General features: G+C 40.0%; 1 protein-coding gene across 1 annotated transcript in view; it reads right to left on the bottom strand.

The window, feature by feature from the left end:
* Positions 1 to 19,286, bottom strand: part of rgs7a (regulator of G protein signaling 7a) — a gene marked incomplete at its 3' end in the record, with an annotated part of 50,227 nt that extends 30,941 nt beyond the window's left edge. Inside the window, exon 1 of the mRNA XM_080507452.1 lies at positions 19,176 to 19,286. Coding sequence (XP_080363578.1) covers positions 19,176 to 19,253 — 78 coding nt within the window. The 5' untranslated portion in view covers positions 19,254 to 19,286. The remainder of the gene's footprint in view (positions 1 to 19,175) is intronic.
* Between the last annotated feature and the right edge of the window lie 309 nt (positions 19,287 to 19,595).

Raw genomic sequence — 19,595 nt, 5'->3', positions numbered from 1 at the left:
GCTCTCACTTGTGTGTTATGTCTCTGCAGCTGTGTTAATTTTATTCATGTTTTTCATGTCAGGCCTCAGTTTAGGTTCATGTTCAGTCTTTTGATGTCATGTGGATTCTATGCCATGGAGTTCCTGTTTTATTTTGAACTTGATCTTTTTCCCTCTCGCTTCAAACCATGACTTCCTTCCTTTGTGGGAATTTCCTGCCACTGTGATTGTCTTGCCCACCCATGATTGGTTTCGCCTGATCTCCCCTGCCTCTGTTAGAAATATCCTTTGTCTTGTGGCTAGTTCCTCTTGTTCTGTCTGAGATTGCATTGTCAGGTTCCAACCAGGTTTTCATGTTTTTTTCAAACTTGAGATAATTTCAGACCTTGTGAGAAAGTTTTGTTTTCATTTCTTCGCCATGTAAAAGACTTCGTAAACTACTATGGGTTCTGAGTCGTACATCTGAGTCCAGCAGTTCTGTGTCTGAGGATGTTTCACTGTTTCAGGGATAACCAAAAGTTTACACTGGTTTGAAAGGTTTCCTCCAAGTCATAACTCTAAATCACAAATGGGTTTTTTTTCTTATCTTTTAGTGTATCTCAAACAAGTTCAAGTGCCACTTCATCTCATTCACTATTTCAATCTTTCATTTTAATATGAAGTAAATAAAATACAGATGAATCAGCATCCACATTAAAGTCTTCACCCTTTCTGCTTTAAAATTTCATCAGAGACGGATACAATCCACAACTCTTTTCTATCATTATTGATGGTCTTGCTCTTGTGTGAAACCCCCACACCTCACTAATAATTAATTTATAAGATCCCAGTGAGGACATGAATGTTTTTATTAGTGGTTTCATGTGATTTGCTTGCACTTGCTACTCTTAAGCCTCCCACAGACTATGATCGGTGCAGCCTTATTGCTTGCGACACTGTTCGATGTGGATTTCATAAACTTATGAGTTTGACTGCACAATGCCGCTCTCCTCTGAATCGGATATGAAAACTGCTTCATTGTATTTCAGTGAGCAGAAAAGCAACATTGTCCTGTATGTCATCTATGCAAGTTGCAGCTCCCTGCAGGAAATGAATGAACGGAGGGAGAACACTAAGCCTTTGTGCCATATGCATCTATTTACACGGGGATAAAGTTTGATATTTCTGAAAATGGAGGATTTTGACACGGTGCAAGTGTTTTTAACTAATCTGGAAACTATTGTTTTGGTGCCGCACTGGCGTCACGACTGTCACCTCAAAACATCACGCAGTGTGACTGCTGTGAGAAGCTACAGCTACAAACAACCAGTCGAAATATTCACACTGTGCGGTGAAGTCAGGCAGGAATATTTTTTGACGCTGTTAGAAGATGATCTCAGGCTGTCTGTAGGTGCATGACTGCCGACTGTCCGAGACCCTCTATATCATTACGATAAGACCACAGAGGGATGTTGACACAATTCCATCTTCTGCAGGTGTTAAGATTTTCTCTTTTTTCTTTAATTTACAGTTTTTTTGCCTCATGCCTACTCTCAGTGTGTGTGTTGCCCACACTTACTGAGACTAAAGGGTTTCTTATTTCAACACTGTCTTCTGTCGTGTCTCTTGTGAAACAATCACATAAATTCAATTTGTGCTTACCTGCGCTTTTTCTTGTTCGTTTCTTTTCAGGTTGACAATAGAAGCAAAGAGTAAGAGTGTTTCACTGAGCAAAGTGGAAATTAACTCTGGACGGCCTCTAATCTTGTATTTCTAACTGTATTACTTTCTCTTCCTCAAATGATCACTTGTTGTAATCTAAGTAGGCTTTCACCATTAACCTATGGTGGCATGAAATGAAGTACAAGAGATTTATTTCTGTGCTAAACTACTTCCAGGTGCATATAATCCAGATAGTCCAACGATAAAGTTGCATTTTTTTTTTTTATGTTTCTTTTCATTTTAGGGGGGGCACATAGTGTTGCAGGGATCATGTTATGTGAAAAATATGCATTTTCTATCATATCATGTGTGGATTTCCTTCCACAGAACAAAAGCATGAGATGAATCTGTGACTGTATAATTCACCGTAAATCATAATGTAAATGTGTTTCTGTCTGTTATCTTGTGTTGATCTGGTGGCTTGTCCTCTAAGTTGGATAAAGTGGTATAAAAAAATATTTTTGTGCGACTCAGTCCCCCATGAAGTTATCCTGCATGCATCAGGAACGGACATAAAAAGACAAAAACTATATGAAAGATGGGTCACACGCAAGTGAACTTGACCACGTTGAAAAGCTAAAAATGTCACGTCTGTGACGGGGAGAACTGGCAGCTCCGTGACTGAATGTGGACCAGATAGCAATGAAGAAAGAAAAGTCTCAGAGCAGCAAGATATTCCCCGTCCGTGGCTTTATTTAAGAGAACTGTTTGAAGTTTTCATAGAACAAGAACAAAAAAAGGCTGACAGAAATGTCCTTCAAAGGGCTACTTTCTACTTTGATAGTTTCAGTACATTTCTTGGGCCTGTACAGTTTGGTTCACATATGGACCTTTAATCAATAATTCAGCTTTCAGCCATTTTTAGCATCTGTACATTTACTCAATTGAGAAGTGGTTTCTGCCAGCTCTCCTGATAACAATAATGCCTCATCTCAATGCAGTGCCAGTAAAGGTAAATGTCCATTGTGATGCATTACTTCTTTATTGCTTCCTTCCTGTCTGGAAGTCAGATAAAAACAACTTGGTAAAACATTCCTGTGCAAACGGCGGAAAAAGTCATTGCTGTTCTGTCTGTTGGTTTGATGGACACACGGCACCGTCACTGTATAACCGAGAATGCTTTCCAGATGGTTGCCGACAGATACTTGCATCCACCATGTCCCTCCAGCACAGTATATTCATCAACTTCTACAGCCTTTTACACAACTTGCAGCCTCCACTCTCCCCACGTCCCCAAGAGATTCAACCTCCCTGGTGAATGGCTGCAGAAGAATGTTCAATATTTCCCCTGACTCCTCAACATTGCCCTCCACAAGGGACGACCAAAAAAAGAGGCGAGCATTGAATCATGGATGAGAGATACTCGCCCAGCGAGGCCCGCTCCCTGAAAAGAAAAGAAAATAGAATAAAAAGAAAGAAAAAAACACACCGCCATTTGTCCTCGGTTGACATCACTGCGGTTAATGCAATCCTTGTTCCAAATGTGCCAGCCAGTATGTTTGTGCCATCTCATGCTTTATGCAACTCCAGCACATTTTACAGTATTATGAAATTCCCAAAGGATGAGTGTATAGTCTTGTGTTCCAGTGCAGATTAAAGCCACATTAACTTTTAATTTTGTCATCATTGTAGTTGGCTCATTCAAGATATTACAAACCTTTTAGCTCGGCATCAAACGATCCAAAAGTTACTATTCTGGCAATGCTCATGCTACCTTGGCACAGAGTTGCCGTTCTCAGCAAAAGCAGTTGTTTTCTTTCTTTTTATTGTTGCCCAATTAACGAAAGGTACAATGTTGTATGTACTTTATAACACGTGATTCTCACTAAAACATAATCTGCAAACAGCATCTTTGTTTTGATACCAGAACATTGTCCAGTGTATCATAAAATATATTCCAACATCAATGTGCTTGTCACAATATCGTCACCCGACTCCACAATCCCATTAGGCTTTTAGTCATGTTCAGGTTTAGTTTGACTTCCTCCAAATATATTGTTTCAGTTCACTCCTTCAAGCTTCAAGCAAACAGTACCTGTCCAGTAAAGGAATTTAAAACAAAGTTGTTGAGCATCATGGAGCAGTTTGCAAGTAATGAGCCAGATTTATCCTTATTATTTACCCTGGCAGATAAGAGACAAAGCTAAAATCTGAATTTTGTGAGTTAAGTGGACAGAAACACGACCTCACAGAAATGTTAATGTTGCTCTCTGTGCCCCTGATGTGAAAATGGGTGAGCAATTGCTGTGACTATAATAATGCTGCACTCCAATGTTGTGTTTATGCTTTTTTTTACTGAAAATAAGAGGGGGGGGGGGGGGGGGGTGTTGTGCAGTGTGTTTGCTCACACATTATACTGCTTCTATCTCTTTTAGAAAGATTTAACCATGCATATCTTGTTTTGGTGGTGTCGAAGGAGCAATATCGGTTTTAGGCGGGAGCAACAATAAGAGTCAGGAAGAGGTGACACTGCTTGTACTTTTATTTGCTGATGAGTAACAAAAGTAATTTTTTGCTTTCCTCTCGTATAGCTGATTCAGGGCTTAGTATCCCACGCTTACACACTCATCTGTCCTGTATTACTTTGGTTTTTTTTGTTTCTTCATTGTTTGGAACGACTTCACTTCAGTTTTGACATCTCATGCTAAGCGATTGACCTTCTTCCTTCTTCTGTCTGCTGTTTGTTCAACCGTTTTCCGACTGTTTATCTATGTCTCTATCTAAGTACTGTATCTATCTATGTATCATACTCTCACTACAACCCTTACTCTGTTTCTTTCTCTCTTCTCTCTTCTCTCTCTCTCTCTCTCTCTCTCGCTCATCTTGGTGGGCGGGCAGTGGGCGCGATGACTAAGCCAAGGTTAGCCATGTGCTAGAACATAATCCACTGAAAGCTCATATCCCTTCTGCCCACCTACCATGATTTCATCACTCAAACAGCATGTTATCATAAATTAGGAGATAAAGGAAGAAGAAAGCTGCATGACTTTTGTTTGCGTTTTAGATAAAGTTCTCTGGAATGCACCTCAGGAGTTCGTTTGATGCTGCTCAAGTTCATACATGCCCCAAAAAGTAGTGATCTCACATGCAGACAAGTACATATACTAATTTTTAATTTGATAATCACAGCCTGCAAAAGGTCATGCTGTGATTTTTCTGCTCTTACTTGTGATTAGTAATCAGCAGTTGTTGACACTAAAGGGATTTGTACTTAGAACATTTAATAATCACACTTTTATTTTTGATGATTAAACTGTGCAGTCTGGCCATGGGAACCCTGTGGTGGTAAATAAATCCATCCCTATGGTTAATCCTTCATCAAGGTGAGCCTGTTAGCAGTGTCCAAACTGTCTGGCATTGCACTTGAGGAGTCTTATCATTGGTCACCAGAGAGTTTGTTTACGTAGACTGAACAGAGAGACAAGGAAGAAGAGAAAAGGGATGAGAGGAAAACAGAGAAGGAGAAACAGGGGAGGGAGGCTGGGTGTGGAAACAGAGAAGGGCTGGGAATAGAAAAGAAAGAAGGATGCCGTCTATTTTTAGGTCCAGAAAACATGATTGGGGGGGGGGGGGGGGGGGGGGGGGTGCGCTCACTCCTATCCTCCTCCCTTTTGCATCCCCTCATTTCCCACATTCCTCCTTGGCACGTGCAACAGACACTCAGGATGGCTGTATGTGCCCCGAATACCAATAAGAGAGAAGCAGCTGGATACTGGCAGGCTGACATTCTTCTGCCTTCTCCCGTCTGCAGAACAGTGACAAGACAAGGACTGGGCGTCTGACAGGACACGTACACGTGCACACTTCAGAGGACACACTAAGCAGGATAGACAATAAAGCGATAAGGGCAGACTGTTTGACGCAAGAGACACTTGAACTACGGCGCAATGAAGATGATGGATGATAGGGTTTGTTGAACCTTTCAGAACGATAGACAGAATTCGACTGCCGTCAGGTAGACACCATTTTTGTGCTAATTCCTGAGATAGACATGCAAATCTACATTTCTGTATTAAAATGAAGTGTAACTTCCTCACAGACTATTTGGATATGGTACTACATAAAAGAATCACAATGATATGAAACTTTTGTGCTAAGCACAATTTTAAGAATTCATACTTTATGAATAGACCCACCGGAAAAAAAATGATTGCCTCAACTCACAGATTTGTGCCAGATGTTTTCATTAATATCAAATGTTGACATCCTCACCCCGACATATCCTCTCACTTGCTTGCAATACCATCTCCTTCTCGGGCCTCTGCTGACACAAGCAAGGAAATATCAACTAATCAAATTAGTCTGCTGCGAAGAATGGAGACGCGCTTCCCACCATGTTCGACTGTACTGTAAAACCCGACCTTGTCTCTTTTCATTCTGCTCAAGGTTAGACAACAGATGTTATCTTTTTCTCCAGCGCAGGTTTTTCATGGGCATGTATATTGTCCAGTTGTGACTGGGCTTTATTGGGAGATGAGGAACACTGTTAACAACGTCAAGTTAGATTTATAGGCAGAGCAGAGAGTACATGGAGCCTCTGATACACAGTATATTCTAGATACCAGGGGTGGTCCTTTCTTATTAAGTGAAAGTAGAGATAACAGAGTAAAAAGAAGGAAAATTACTTAAAATTCTGATGTATTATTGGGGAAATGAAGTTTGTGTTTTGCTGGATTCAATATATGTAGTTCCTGTATGTTGAATCAGTGTCTCCCTAAAACAATCGCAATAAAGTGTGTGCGTGTGTGCATGTGTGCGCGTGCTGATGACGCACATAGCCTACAGTCATAATATAGGCAATCCATATAAGATTGTAACCTTGTGAAACAGGTGGCAGATATATGAGGTACAGCGCAGTTGCAATATTCCACAATATGGTCAGAAATACAATTTAGGCAGCAAAATTACTGCACTTCATAAAAGGTACTCAGTTACTGCCACAGATAGCTTTTTTGAACGCTTTGATTTTTGCAGTTATGAGTTGGGAGGAGAAAACAAATGCTGGATTAAATAAAAGCCTGATGCCTCGCTGCAGGCTTTCATGGACTGAGCAACACTTCTGAAAGAGAATTGCAACTGCTCACTCACATGCATAGATCAACTTAGTTATATAGAAACAAGCACATGCATGCATAAACACTCATGTACTGTGACTTTGTCAGCTAAGGGGTGTACTGGACATGTTGAAGTGTTTGAGATGATGGCATTTGACAGACTGCTGATGTGGTTGTCATGGGGATACAAATAGAAGTGTGTGTGTGTGTGTGCGTGTGCATGTGCATGTCCTTAGCAGAAACAAAACAGCAGGCAGGAAAAAGCACAGCCACTCGACAGAGTGTTGTCCACAAGAATGCCGTGTATGAAGCATGTCGAAGTACCAGGAAGCATGAGATGATTGTTACAAATTTCACATATTGGTTCCACAGAGGCTACGCTTTTTGAAATAGTTACAATGCTCTGCAAAAAATACTTTAAGGCTCCTCCATGTAGCTTCCTGATATAATGAAACTGATGCTTGCCTTTTTATTTTGGAGAATAGTCATGCTGAACAGTCATCATTTGCTTCCTTACGAAAAGAAAGAAAAGTTAGGAAACTAAATGCCTCTCAGGATGATTAAAAAAGTGACTACTTTTGCAGTTAAATCATGAGCTTAATCATCCTCAAGTCAGATAGATTACAAATATATGAAAATGCATACATAATTTCTTACTAATGCATCCAATATTTCATTGAATCTCACAGTATGTAAGACTGGTGTTTCTGCAGAGCAATATTATTGCTGCTATACAGCCAGCGAGACTCAAATCAGCTCATATCACAGCCTGGGATATTTATAAAAGTGTATATTATTAGACATTCCCACACCCAATTGCTGTAATTAATCATCTACTTTACATAGCCGCATGAACAAGCAAGACATAGTTTAAATTCATTTAATGAGGCCAATTTTCTTCCACCCAGATCCTAATTTACCTCCCAATGTTTTACAACTGACATAATTATTTGACGAGCACCTTCAAGTATTACAATATATTGAAATAGTTCAGGCTGCTAAGTACACTGCCAGTGAGTTGAGTTAATTAAACCACACATTTTTAATTAAACATTATCGCTCACCTCTTGTATTTAAATCTAACATTGCTCACCTTGCCAGTTATGTTATTCATAGTTGTTTTAATCAATTGATTAAAAAAAAAAAAAAAACAGCAACACACAATTTTTGAAACGTAGGTAAAGTATTATTTGGAGGATACTGTTTTGCTACACTTTGGCAGTGAAAGACAAGAAAAAGAAAAAGCAGCAGCCGGTTGAGTCAAGATGGCGCCTGAGGTTTACAGACTAGGCTGTGTTGTGGATGGCTGTGCTTGCTAAGCTGAACTAATGGTGTGAAGCTGTGAGCCTCAGTAGGTTGCAGGTGGAAGCCGCTCAGCACACCGCAACCTGCGAGCTCGGAGAGAGAGGGAGAGTTTGTGTCGGATGTTCTCGGCTTCCAAACAAAAGGTGCGTCTCTGTCGGCTGGCAGAACAAACGCGAGCATCTCAGACATATGAAAATGTACCCTTTGGAACAATTGCTGTTTGACTTTTATTATTTGCCGGGGTTGGATTTGCGCATTGGCACTCGGTCATGGCAGGCTAATCACTGAGACGCGATTGCTTCTGGGAGGAGGACTCCTCATTTTTGAGAGGAGCGCCAAGCTGCAGGGGGACAATCAGACGGACACTCTCAGTTACAGTTCTAGGCAATTTGGATGGAAAAGGCCACATCCAATGGTTGTTTGTTTAGAGAGAGTTCCCAATAAAGCCATGAGTCACAAGTGAATCATTTCACACAGGAGGAGAGATGACTGCACTCCAGCAGTGTCTAAATACATTCCCCTCTTTCTCTCTGTGTGAGGAAAAAGCTGACTGGAGTGGCAGAGGCTCCGACTAGTGCTGTGATGACTTCAAAGAGAGGCGAGGGACGTGAGAGGAGGGGACGATGGAGGTAGATGGATGTTGTACGGTTGTGGAGGGAGCGAGAGTGCGCACCTATGTCAGGGTCACGCAGAGAAACAAAGAGAAAAAGTTAGGTGAATAGCATGAGGAGATGAGAAACATCAAAGGCCTGAATCTGAACAAAAGAGGGCATGAGAGTGGGAGGAGGGGATAAAAGAGACAGAAATGAGAGGGCAAAGTGTGAACACCAGCGCGAGAGACAGACAGTGATGAAAACTGGGATGAAAAAGTTGGAACTGAGAGAAAATGTGTTCACGAGTCTCCACAGACAGAGGGAGAGAACTGACAGAGAAAAGTGGAGAGATATTTTGCAGAAAGACTTCTTTTGTTTTTTGGGGGTTTTTTTTGCTTCGAGATGCCAAAACACACAGAAGAGAAGTGTGGTAATGCATGAAATGCTCCACGGAGAAGATAACGAGATTTCTTATTTCTGTTTACTTTTGAAGGCTCTTGACGTGCAAATATAATTTTAGCTTTTGCAATGATTTGAGGCCGTCATGAAATTTACAGTTGTTTTTTTTATAGAGCGCCATTCCTCCAATTATTTCAGCCTCCTTCTGCAGAAGCCTTTGGTGGATGTGTAATCAGAGATTTAACAAGCATTGACATTTACTAATAAACGAAAAGAAGGGAAGGGAAATGAAGGGAAATTAGAGTCATGGTTCATGTTTCACTTAATGGATATGATGTCCGTTTATGAAAAATTCACAACTAAGATTGGACCTACTCCGCACGAAACTGACTGACTTATCTGACGCACGCTTCGGCAGGCAACAAAGAAAATGCATTCTCTCGTCCTTGAGTACATGACAGGAGATCACTCACCATAAGCTAAATGTAAGATGAAGCTAGGATAGTTGAGAAGTGGATAAGATATGAAGTGTAAGTAGACACGACGTCTCCTACATGAAGACATGGAGACAAGCAGGCAAGTGGGAATTTATACATTGCAGACAGTGTGTGGGAAGGAGTGAGCTTTCAGCAGGAACGACTGGTGAGGGCATCAGAAGCACAGGCTGCATGGACACAGTTTTAGATGCAGATGGTGTTTGTAGTGATGGAGGGTCGAGGTTATAAGCAAGGAGAGAACAAGGACGTGTGTGTATATGTTGGAAGGATGGACAGAAACACACTCAGCGTGTGGTAAATATAGAGGAATACAGCAAAGACTGCAGATAAGCCTAAACTGTCCGTTTGGTTTGTCGTCATCATTTTCAGTCTACCACTTCGTCTCTGTTCTCATTAGGAGCATCGTTCAAGATACAACAGTAGGATTCAATCTCAACTGTGGCTATGACACTCCTATAATCTTTTGCTAAATGTTGAGCAAGAATTAAATGTCCAGACAGAGCCTATGCCTGAGTCAGCTGCTATCTTAATACTCAAGCTTCCTTGGACTGTTACGTAACCCCAACAGACAAGAGTAAAGGCTCCAGCTGTGGCAGACATATACAGAAGCGGAGAGCTTAGAGCAAGACAAGCCGAAGTATCTGTTCAGTGTCTTATAGAGCTGACAGAACCATCACTTTCCATTATTGTTTTTATGAATTTCTATATTTGATTTAGCTATTTTGACCACAAAGTGACCACAATATATTTTATTTTATTTATATAGTGTATTTTCTTTCTGCTCATGCTGAGTGCAAATGCAGGGATTAGGTTAGAATGGCCACATACAATGTGCACATTTCATATGATGGACAGTCAGGATTATTCAGCACCTCGAGCCACGTCACCTGAAACAAACCATACTTTAACCCATTTATTCCCACGAGACAGAGTGTTATGTGTTTCTGAAAGCTATACACGTGTTGTTGTTGGCTTTGGGCAAGATATTGAATTTTCAAAGGTGAAAAAAACATCAAGGTTAGGTATTTGAGGAGCAAAAAAGAAAAAAAACAACAACAACCTGCTTTTCACTTCAGACAACTTTCTGCTTGCATGTCTGTAAAAAAGAGTTCTCCCTCGGGAGACAGTGGGGAACTTTCGCAATTTGTATAAGATTTGATAGGTACAGCAAACCCAACATGTGTAATAAATAATGTGGTTATGTTGAAGGCTGACTGTGGTCAGACAACATATTGATTTCATTTAGCCTCGTCTTCAGTTTGTTAAGTTTTGTCAACAGTTAAAAATATACAGTATCTTTTTAGAGTATATTTTGCTGAATATTTTCAAGTTTTGGCAGAGTAAAGTATAGCTGAACAAATATCCTCGTGGAGATCTAGTTTGTTCATAAAATGAGTGCATTTGCTAACATAGGAAGTAAAGCCAAATATTTTACAAATTTAACTAACACATAATTCAAACAGTTCCATGGTTTTATTGAGGATGCAGTTTTTCCATCTGTTCTCAATGCGGCTTAAAGTTAAGATACTATACATACAGAGGAAAAACAAGTGTTAAGGAGATACACACTCTTATTTTTGAGACAACAATTAACTTCAAAAGCATGTTTTTGTTTTTATGGAGGAGAAATAGAAACTCCACATTGGAAAGCACCATTATAGCCCCAGTAATAATATCACTGTGAGAAGCGAGTGCTTACCACTTCACCACTGTGCAGTCCCTGTATTGAAGGGAATATGCATGATTGGAATGAAAACCGACTGAATAAATCAGAGAAGTGCTTTCATGTCAAGAGATGAGAAGCATAACGGCACTATTATATCAATATTCCCTTCATACTCGCATAAAAGTATGCGCAGTTCTACATGTTAAATGCACATCGCAAATGTGTTCAACTGTTTTTCACAGGAAAAACAGAAGCAATGCTGTGCATGGTGTTCAGCTTCTGCCAATATTCATGATTTGTAGGGAGCCGTGAGACATCTGTACGACACAGTGTCATTGTGGTTATTGCCACAGCGGGGCGCTGGTTTGATTTCTTTTTTTTTTTGTGGCTCCAGTGTTTCGTTTGATTGAGCAGTGGCTGGTGGATGTGGTTTTATATTTCTTCCCAAAGTGGTTTTATTATTGCACAATAATACAATGCGGTAACAGTTCTCTGTGAATGTGGTTGCCATTTAAATGCCTCTGGCACTCAGGGCAAAATAGTTTACAGCTTGCAACCCAAACGAGCTGATTCAGTAATTCAGGAACCGCTAATGTTGCACAGCTGGCAAAGAACACAAAGCTGTAAATCCTCAGATGTATGTCAATGATAAGATGAAAGTGAGAAATGGCTTTTGTGCTATTTGCTTACACTTTATTCATGAACCATCCCAATATTGATTTTATTGGTGCAAAACTAAAAAGTACTTGTATTGATTTATCTATAGAGTGACTATACATTGATTATCAAAAATGATGACTTGTGGTCTCTATATATAATAAAATGTTACACAAAGATGGTAATTGTAAAAAAAAATTCCCCTTCTGTGTGGATGCAACATTTAGCTGCACAAAAAATTGTATATTTCCATAAACAAAGGCACAAACCCAACTAAGGTGACTTAACATGCCTTACTATGCCAAAGACAATCTTTCTTACTGGAATTAACCCAGATACAAAAACAACTTAAAAGTCTATGAAATTTTGGAATGTTTTGGCATTTTAAATTTGTTTTTCTCAAATATTGAAATGAATTATCCCACTTCTGCACAGAAAACAACAGCAAACAATAGCTCTTATACATACATACATACATACATACATACATACATACATACATACATACATACATACATACATACATATGAAATAATGTCCAAAATTACATTACAATTGTTGTTGTTGTTGTTCATATAGCCGATAGCCAACAGTAGCTTCACAAAGACACAAGTTAAAAAAAATCCATTTTGTGGGCAGGTTAGAAGTGATTCTGCTCTGACGTCTGCTACATCACATAACAAAGTGCTGAACTATTGTTTGCAATGCACCAGTTTAGATATATGCTCAATGGTCTTTTGTAAAACTGTGAAAACCAAACATTTCATGAATACATTTTAAAAAAGAAAAGAAAAGAGGACATTTGGTGAGCCAAATTTAACACTTAAGATTTTGTTATAATGAATCATTTATTGTCTGAATCCCGGAGGACTGTGAACATCTCCAATGGCACAGTGAGATCCCACAGTTACATTTCTATTGACTACATCACGTGTCGCTAATGCCTGCCCCTCTAATTAGCATTTAGGTATTGACGTCAGCAAATACAGGAAAAATGGATTTGTTTGAAACGCACAAAGCCATGAATGCCAATTTTCCCTCAAACAGTGTCTGCCAAACACCCACACTTTCCCTTGTCAGTGTATGGAAAAAGGAACATGCGTGTTTTCATACACAGGAAGAGAAATCGCCTGGCTGGCAAGCTGACATACAAAGAGCCCTACTTCACACACAAAGATTTCTCTCTGATCTAGCAATTATGGATCATCCCACCTCAACCCCCCCCCCACCCCCTTTTCTCTCTTTCTCCCGGTCTTAGTGATCTTCTGTTTGTAGACCGAGGGAGACAGGCAGCAGAAGAACCCTTCAATCTGGCTCTCAACTGAGAAAAAGCTGAAAATGTATTCAGTCCCCTCTGCTTTATGACTCATAATGTAGGATGGTTGGGAAATTGTATTGATACCCAGGCAGGCTGATATAAGTCAGGTTAAATAGATGCAGATTACACCTAAACTAAAGAGTCAGAGTGTGCAAAGATGAGCTCGATGTTAAATTTGTAGCAGCCTAAAACAAGAATGTGAGAATTAACTCTCTGAAGTCCTCCTTTTGATGTTTTAATTTGCTACCTGAGGCCACAGCTGATATATTAAAGAATATAAACATGTTTTGAAGTTATAAATATAGTGTATCTTTTACCTTTTTACAGTTCAAGTTTTGTTCTTGTATTTTAACAGAATTTAATTAATTCTACGAGAAGCGATACAGGGCATGAGGAAAGTGAAAAAGAGTGTGAGTACTGGCTGGGCGTTAGTGTCATCCAACGATACTCAGTTGTTGTGTTGCAGCGATACAAAGGAGGGAATGTCTTGGTCTTGCAAAATGATCTCTTGTGTACAACCACTTAATCATTTCAACAATCAATAACATGCACTAATACCTCTGCCCTATTTGTTATTTCTGTTTGTTCATGACTTCATCACTGCATGTCAGTGTGGGGAATGGCTTTTTAATCTCACGGCACACCATCAACACCATTTTCAAAAGTGTGAAGAACAGAAGAAGCCTGAAGCTGAAAACAGAGGGAATGCCAAAATTATCACAGGGCTTTAAAAAAAAATCACTTTTAACTGTACCACTGACTGCTGTTAGGTGATTAATTCAACATACAAATGTCAGTTTGAACTGAGAGTGGTTTAAAATCTAAATCACAATTTGTTTTTTTGTGTGTTTGCATGAAGGAGGTTGCTTTCAGCCTCCAAAGTAGGATAAATAAATCACTGGAAGGCACCACTAAACCCTACCCCAGACCCTTGACAATATAGTTTGTAGCCCTCAGTCATGCAGGAGCTGAATACAAGCTCTGTGTTACCTTCTTTTTGTACTTTTTAATGGACATATACAGTATGTATGTATGTATATATGTGTGTGTGTGTGTGTGTGTGTGTGTGTGTGTGTGTGTGTGTGTGTGTGTGTGTGTGTGTGTGTGTGTGTGTGTGTGTGTGTGTGTGTGTGTGTGTGTGTGTGTGTGTGTGTGTGTGTGTGTGTGTGTGTGTGTGTGTGTGTGTGTGTGTGATGTTCACTCGGGCTGCACAGTCATGTTATCATCTCAGGTTTGAGCGTTGGCTTGGGGGCCTTTCTTTGAAGTTTCCATGTTCTCGCTGGATGAGCGTGGGTTTTCTCCAGGTACTCTACTTTCCTCCCACAGTCTAAAAACATGTATTTGAGGTTAATTGGTGACATTAAAATGCCTCCAGGTATAACTGTGAGACTGTCTCCCAGTGTTAACACTGTCCTAGGTGTGCTCTGCCTCCAGCAACCCGTGACACTGAGATAGCGAAATCAAAAGTGAAGATAAATGAATTGACTTAAAAAATGTTCTCGATGACTGTGTAGGTGTATGGATATTGTATTGAGTGTGTATCTAGCAATGTCTCATGCTAGACAAAAGAAAATCTGTAGTGCAACTACACTGGAGATTAATTTATAAATTGAGGTATGGTTATTGTCACATCATCTCATATAAGCTGTGGTCATATGAAATCATATGAAATCAGTGATATTATTGAACAATGTGGTACATATATTCATCAGGGACTAGCATTTATAGACATACAGCAAAATTTTACATTACTGTCACAAAGATTCATTAACTAGTTATTTCCTCTAAAGTCACAGCATTGTTTGTGTGAGCAGCAGAATGTAAAACAGCCTTTTTCTGTATTGACTGAATATTTCTTTTTTTTTTAAATGTGCTCAATTGGGAAAAAAAATAAACAAATAGTATAAGATTAATGCTACAACAGAGATACTGAAGCCAAACTGGCTTCTGGATAAACAATTACTGGATCCCCATCGGCAGTTCAAATGTAAATAAGAGTGGGCTGGTGCCACAGCTGTCAGATACTACACCACAGAGAAAGGATGAGGCTCCAATTTACTGGGAAAATATTTCTTAACAGTTTCTTCATCTTGTATGAAGTCCAGAGAATACCATTTTCTTGGAGATTAATGGAAATCTCTGCAATCTTTGAGACACAATTGAGCTTATTTAATTTTCTTCTGAGTTGAAGTAACCCAAACTATTCCCTTTGCAAATAAATCTTCTGGGACATGAAGAAGAAACAATAAAACTTTTGTAATTTGCAGAACATTACATTATTTGCATTTCCACATAAATAATTGGTGAACACAAACTTTTTTGTTATTACATTAGCAAAAAAACGTTTCTGTTTGTGTGAGTGAAAAAGTTAATGAAAAAGGTAATGTATAAAACAGGAAGCAGCTGTTATCGACACTTGAGAGACAAAATAAAACCCAAAGTGGAAAAGAAACTGGCCACAGTATATACACCAGACATAAAATCTGATCATGTTACTCAATAAGCTAAATGTGGCCACATTAACCAGCTATTTTCCAAAAATAAAGAAATGATTGTAAGATTACATTTTTTTCATCACGTTTGAACCAGGTTGATACCAAAACTACTTCAAATGACTATTTTATAGATTATTTCAAGAGATTATTTCAAGGTGAAAGTATAAAGTGTATACATGCTGACTGAAAGTTTAGACATAGAATCAATCATTTCCATTTAGTTGGCATAATTCTCATGAATGTTTGTTGTAGATGTACTTGATTACATCACATGTTGTGGTGCGGAAAAAGGTTTTATGACCCTCAATGATCAAACTCTGATCTACGCTGTATTCCATTCTGTGTTCTGACATACTATTCATTTGATTTCAAATAGCACACACAGCAACACACCCTTGCAGAATTACACACATACACACACACACACACACACACACACACACACACACACACACACACACACACACACACAAAGCGCAAGCTGTGGCGAGAAGATGTTCCCTCCTCATGCTGAGAGACGATGAACCAGAGCTGTTTTATACTTGCATAAAAAATTCAGGCCTCTCTCTTAGCAACACTCGCCCTACATACAGCACACACACACACACACACACACACACACACACACACACACACACACACACACACACACACACACACACACACACACACACACACACACACACACACACACACACACACACACACACACACACACACACACACGTATGCATCAGAGCATTATTTATGGTGCACACATGTGAGCAAGCATGAAAAAGAAAAACCACACATGTGGAGTGAACCCCGGTACACTCCATGATATAAGACTGGTGTGGTTAATGTGGCTGCAGCAAGACATTCAAAAGGGTTTCAGATGGTGAGTAATAACACAGACCCTCATACATACAGTTAATAACTATTGAACGCGTCCATAGAACATACTAATGGCAATCCTGGATGAACTGGAGCTGTTTTGACTTAATGCTTGTGTCCTCTTGTGATTTGTGGTTGTTGACATTTTCTGGGTTAAAAGCAGCTGTTGTCGTCAGTTTTGGAGCGAGCTGTGTGCATTTGTACCTGTTGTTCTGCACGTGTAGTGGTTTATACGCCGTGTGTTTACTTGTGCTTTCACTACATCAACGCATGCACCCGAGCAAAGTGCGTGTGTGCGTGCCCTTGAAGAAAGTAGTCATCACTGCACATCACTTCTCCACCGCAACCAGGTCAACACCTTGGCTCACCCATCCATTTTCATTAGCCGTTAATGACAGGGATGGTGGGGTGGCTGGGCCGCAAAGCAAGAGACCGAGAGAGTGAAAGGATGTAGTTGTGCTCCCTCTGGAAAGACTATCAAACCACTATCTACTGTCCTCGTCCATGAAACACCCTCTGCTCAAATTACATAATCCTCCCTCTACTACTAGCACATCCATCAACTATCGAGCGGATGTGGCTCGTCGCTCACTATCAGCATTTTATGCAGAGAGTTGATTTACTGTGTGGTTGTGATACTGATGTACAAGTGGCATACAGAGCAAAAAAAAATTTTTTTTTTCACAAGAGAATCTACTTCGTCTTAGTGCAGCCGTGTCAGTGTGGGTTGCAAAACCTCTGCCAATTCATCTCGAACTGAAAAGCATTTGGGGCACCTGCACATCCTGGCCGAGTCCACACGTCTACAGGCAAAGCTCTTCAATTTGCAGTTTGAGTTAAAACCCACTTGAGAAACATGATTTCAATCCTCGCTGCTTTCACCATGCTCTTTCATTCTGCTGTGTATCTAGGTCAGTCAGTGTACAAAGCCAAGCTGTGGCCATAAGTCAAGTGGTGAGATGTTTCTTGAAGAACTTGTTAATTTTGCTGCATGTTACAGAATTAAAAAAATAGATAGAATAAAAAGTCTAAAAACACTCTGGCCCCCAAAATGTTGACTCAACAACAGCCACAAAGAGAAGATATGTTCAGGCTCAAGGTCTTCAGCTTATTTACATTTGTGTTTTCAAATCTATCATGGTCATAATCAAAAAAGCATGACTTTCTGATCAATAGCAGGAGAACGGAAGAGACATCACATGTAATTGAATAGCTAAAAAAAAAACCTCCACTCAATATTTAATTAGCTTAAACATGATGCAACTGGTTTTACATATTTTGCTTCCATGCTCTGTGTTCAAACTAAATTTAACAACATACATCCTCTGTCCCCAAAATTAAACCAACAAAACTAGTTGCACTCATCCATCTTCATTGTCCCCAATATCGGCCCACTTAATGAACAATCTAGTTTATGAGTTCCTTGTCTTGCTTTGGGAACATCTTGAAAATTGTGACTTATAAAAGAGCGAGCGCTTCTTTCTGCCACAAACATCACAACACTTCCAGCAAGCCTTGTCCCACACTGGCAATAATATTGCCTAACACGCTGTGAGCGCTATAAAAGACCGTCAATCTATGAGATCATGCTAAGCGCATCCTCTTCCTGGTGTGCAGAAGCTGCCGTGGATAGAACAGGAGCTCTTGCTGAAAGGAATGAAATGAAGAGCTTCACTCAACGCTTGAGTCATCCACAAGCATGATTAAAAAAAACACAAAAAAAACCCAACAACAATCCCAGATCACATTGGTGCATCTGAGGGAGAAATTAAATGTTCATGTACGTGCAACTGCTGTGGTCACCGCTGTTTAATGAGTTCATGGTCAAGGAGAAGTCACAGTCCTGCATTAGATGTGGTTTTTAATGTACCACCAGATATTGCAATTGAATTGATCAGGAAATGTTATTAAAAAAATAAAAAAAAAATAAAAAATATTCTCTGTTCTGAGCTTTTATCCAGAGCAAAGAAACGATTAGAAGAACAAAGCCAGTGCAAATACGCTTGTATCTTGCATCTATTTTAACAAGATTAATAAGCACATTGCACTGGAACCTGAAGCTACAACGTAAGCCAGGGTTGTTTTCCCTGCAAATTAACATTTTAGTTAATTTAGTGCAGGACTAAGGCGTCTCAGCAGTGTGTTTCTACCATTACACTATCATATTTAATATTGAAGACGTGAACCACTGGCAGTGTAATGAACAGCGATTGAAAAACCTTTGGCTCCATTTCACTTCCCTCAACGTCAGTCACTTTAAAAAGTTGATTAAATAACTGGAAAATGTGTGCATGCATGTTATTAGTCACCGACTGTGTCTGTGTGTGTGTGTGTGTGTGTGTGTGTGCGCGCGCGCGCGCGTGGTCCCTGCGTGCGTGCGTGCGTGCGCAAACCGTCGGCAGTTCAGTTCTGTAGTGCGGAGAATTGCATGTTCTTTCCAAGCTCTCATCAAGCTGATGTAGCATTACTACTCTAAACCAACACTGCCTTTCCATTAGTATTAGCAATTTCTGTTGCACAGCTCATCATCAAGTGAATTGATGCAAGAGAGACACATGGCTCTCCCCCCTCTTATGCACACACGCACGCACGCACTCACACACGCTCTCTGTCAGGCTAAAAATAGCTGCTGCCTTACCTTTCTGTACACTATCATGTTGGGGGACTCATCCGCTACCCCATTGGTCCCCTGCCCACTGCTGTTGGTCTGTGCCATGATCCAGTGAGTAGATCTGTCACAGGAAATGTCAGGTGCTCCTATAATGGAAAGAAATGAGATTTTTGGGGGTTCATTAGAGGAACAATAGAGCCCCCTTTACCTTCACCCAAGATTAGAACAATTTACATAACTTGTGGCCTTGCATCATGGTTTTACATGTTTGTCATTTCCACATGGAACAGCTGTGTAGCGCTCCTGTTTGGTTACACGTGTTCACATATCAGAATGTCCTGACAAGGACAGCCAGTGGAAAGAAATAAAGAAAGTTGGAAAGCAGTGGTGTGTATTGCACGGGACGGCCCCGCTCTTTTTGTTAGATTGATGCAGTGTTCAGAAATA

Source organism: Blennius ocellaris, assembly GCF_963422515.1.
Source record: "Blennius ocellaris genome assembly, chromosome: 13".
Classification (NCBI taxonomy): Eukaryota; Metazoa; Chordata; class Actinopteri; order Blenniiformes; family Blenniidae; genus Blennius; species Blennius ocellaris.
This window is presented reverse-complemented; position numbering and strand designations above follow the sequence as displayed.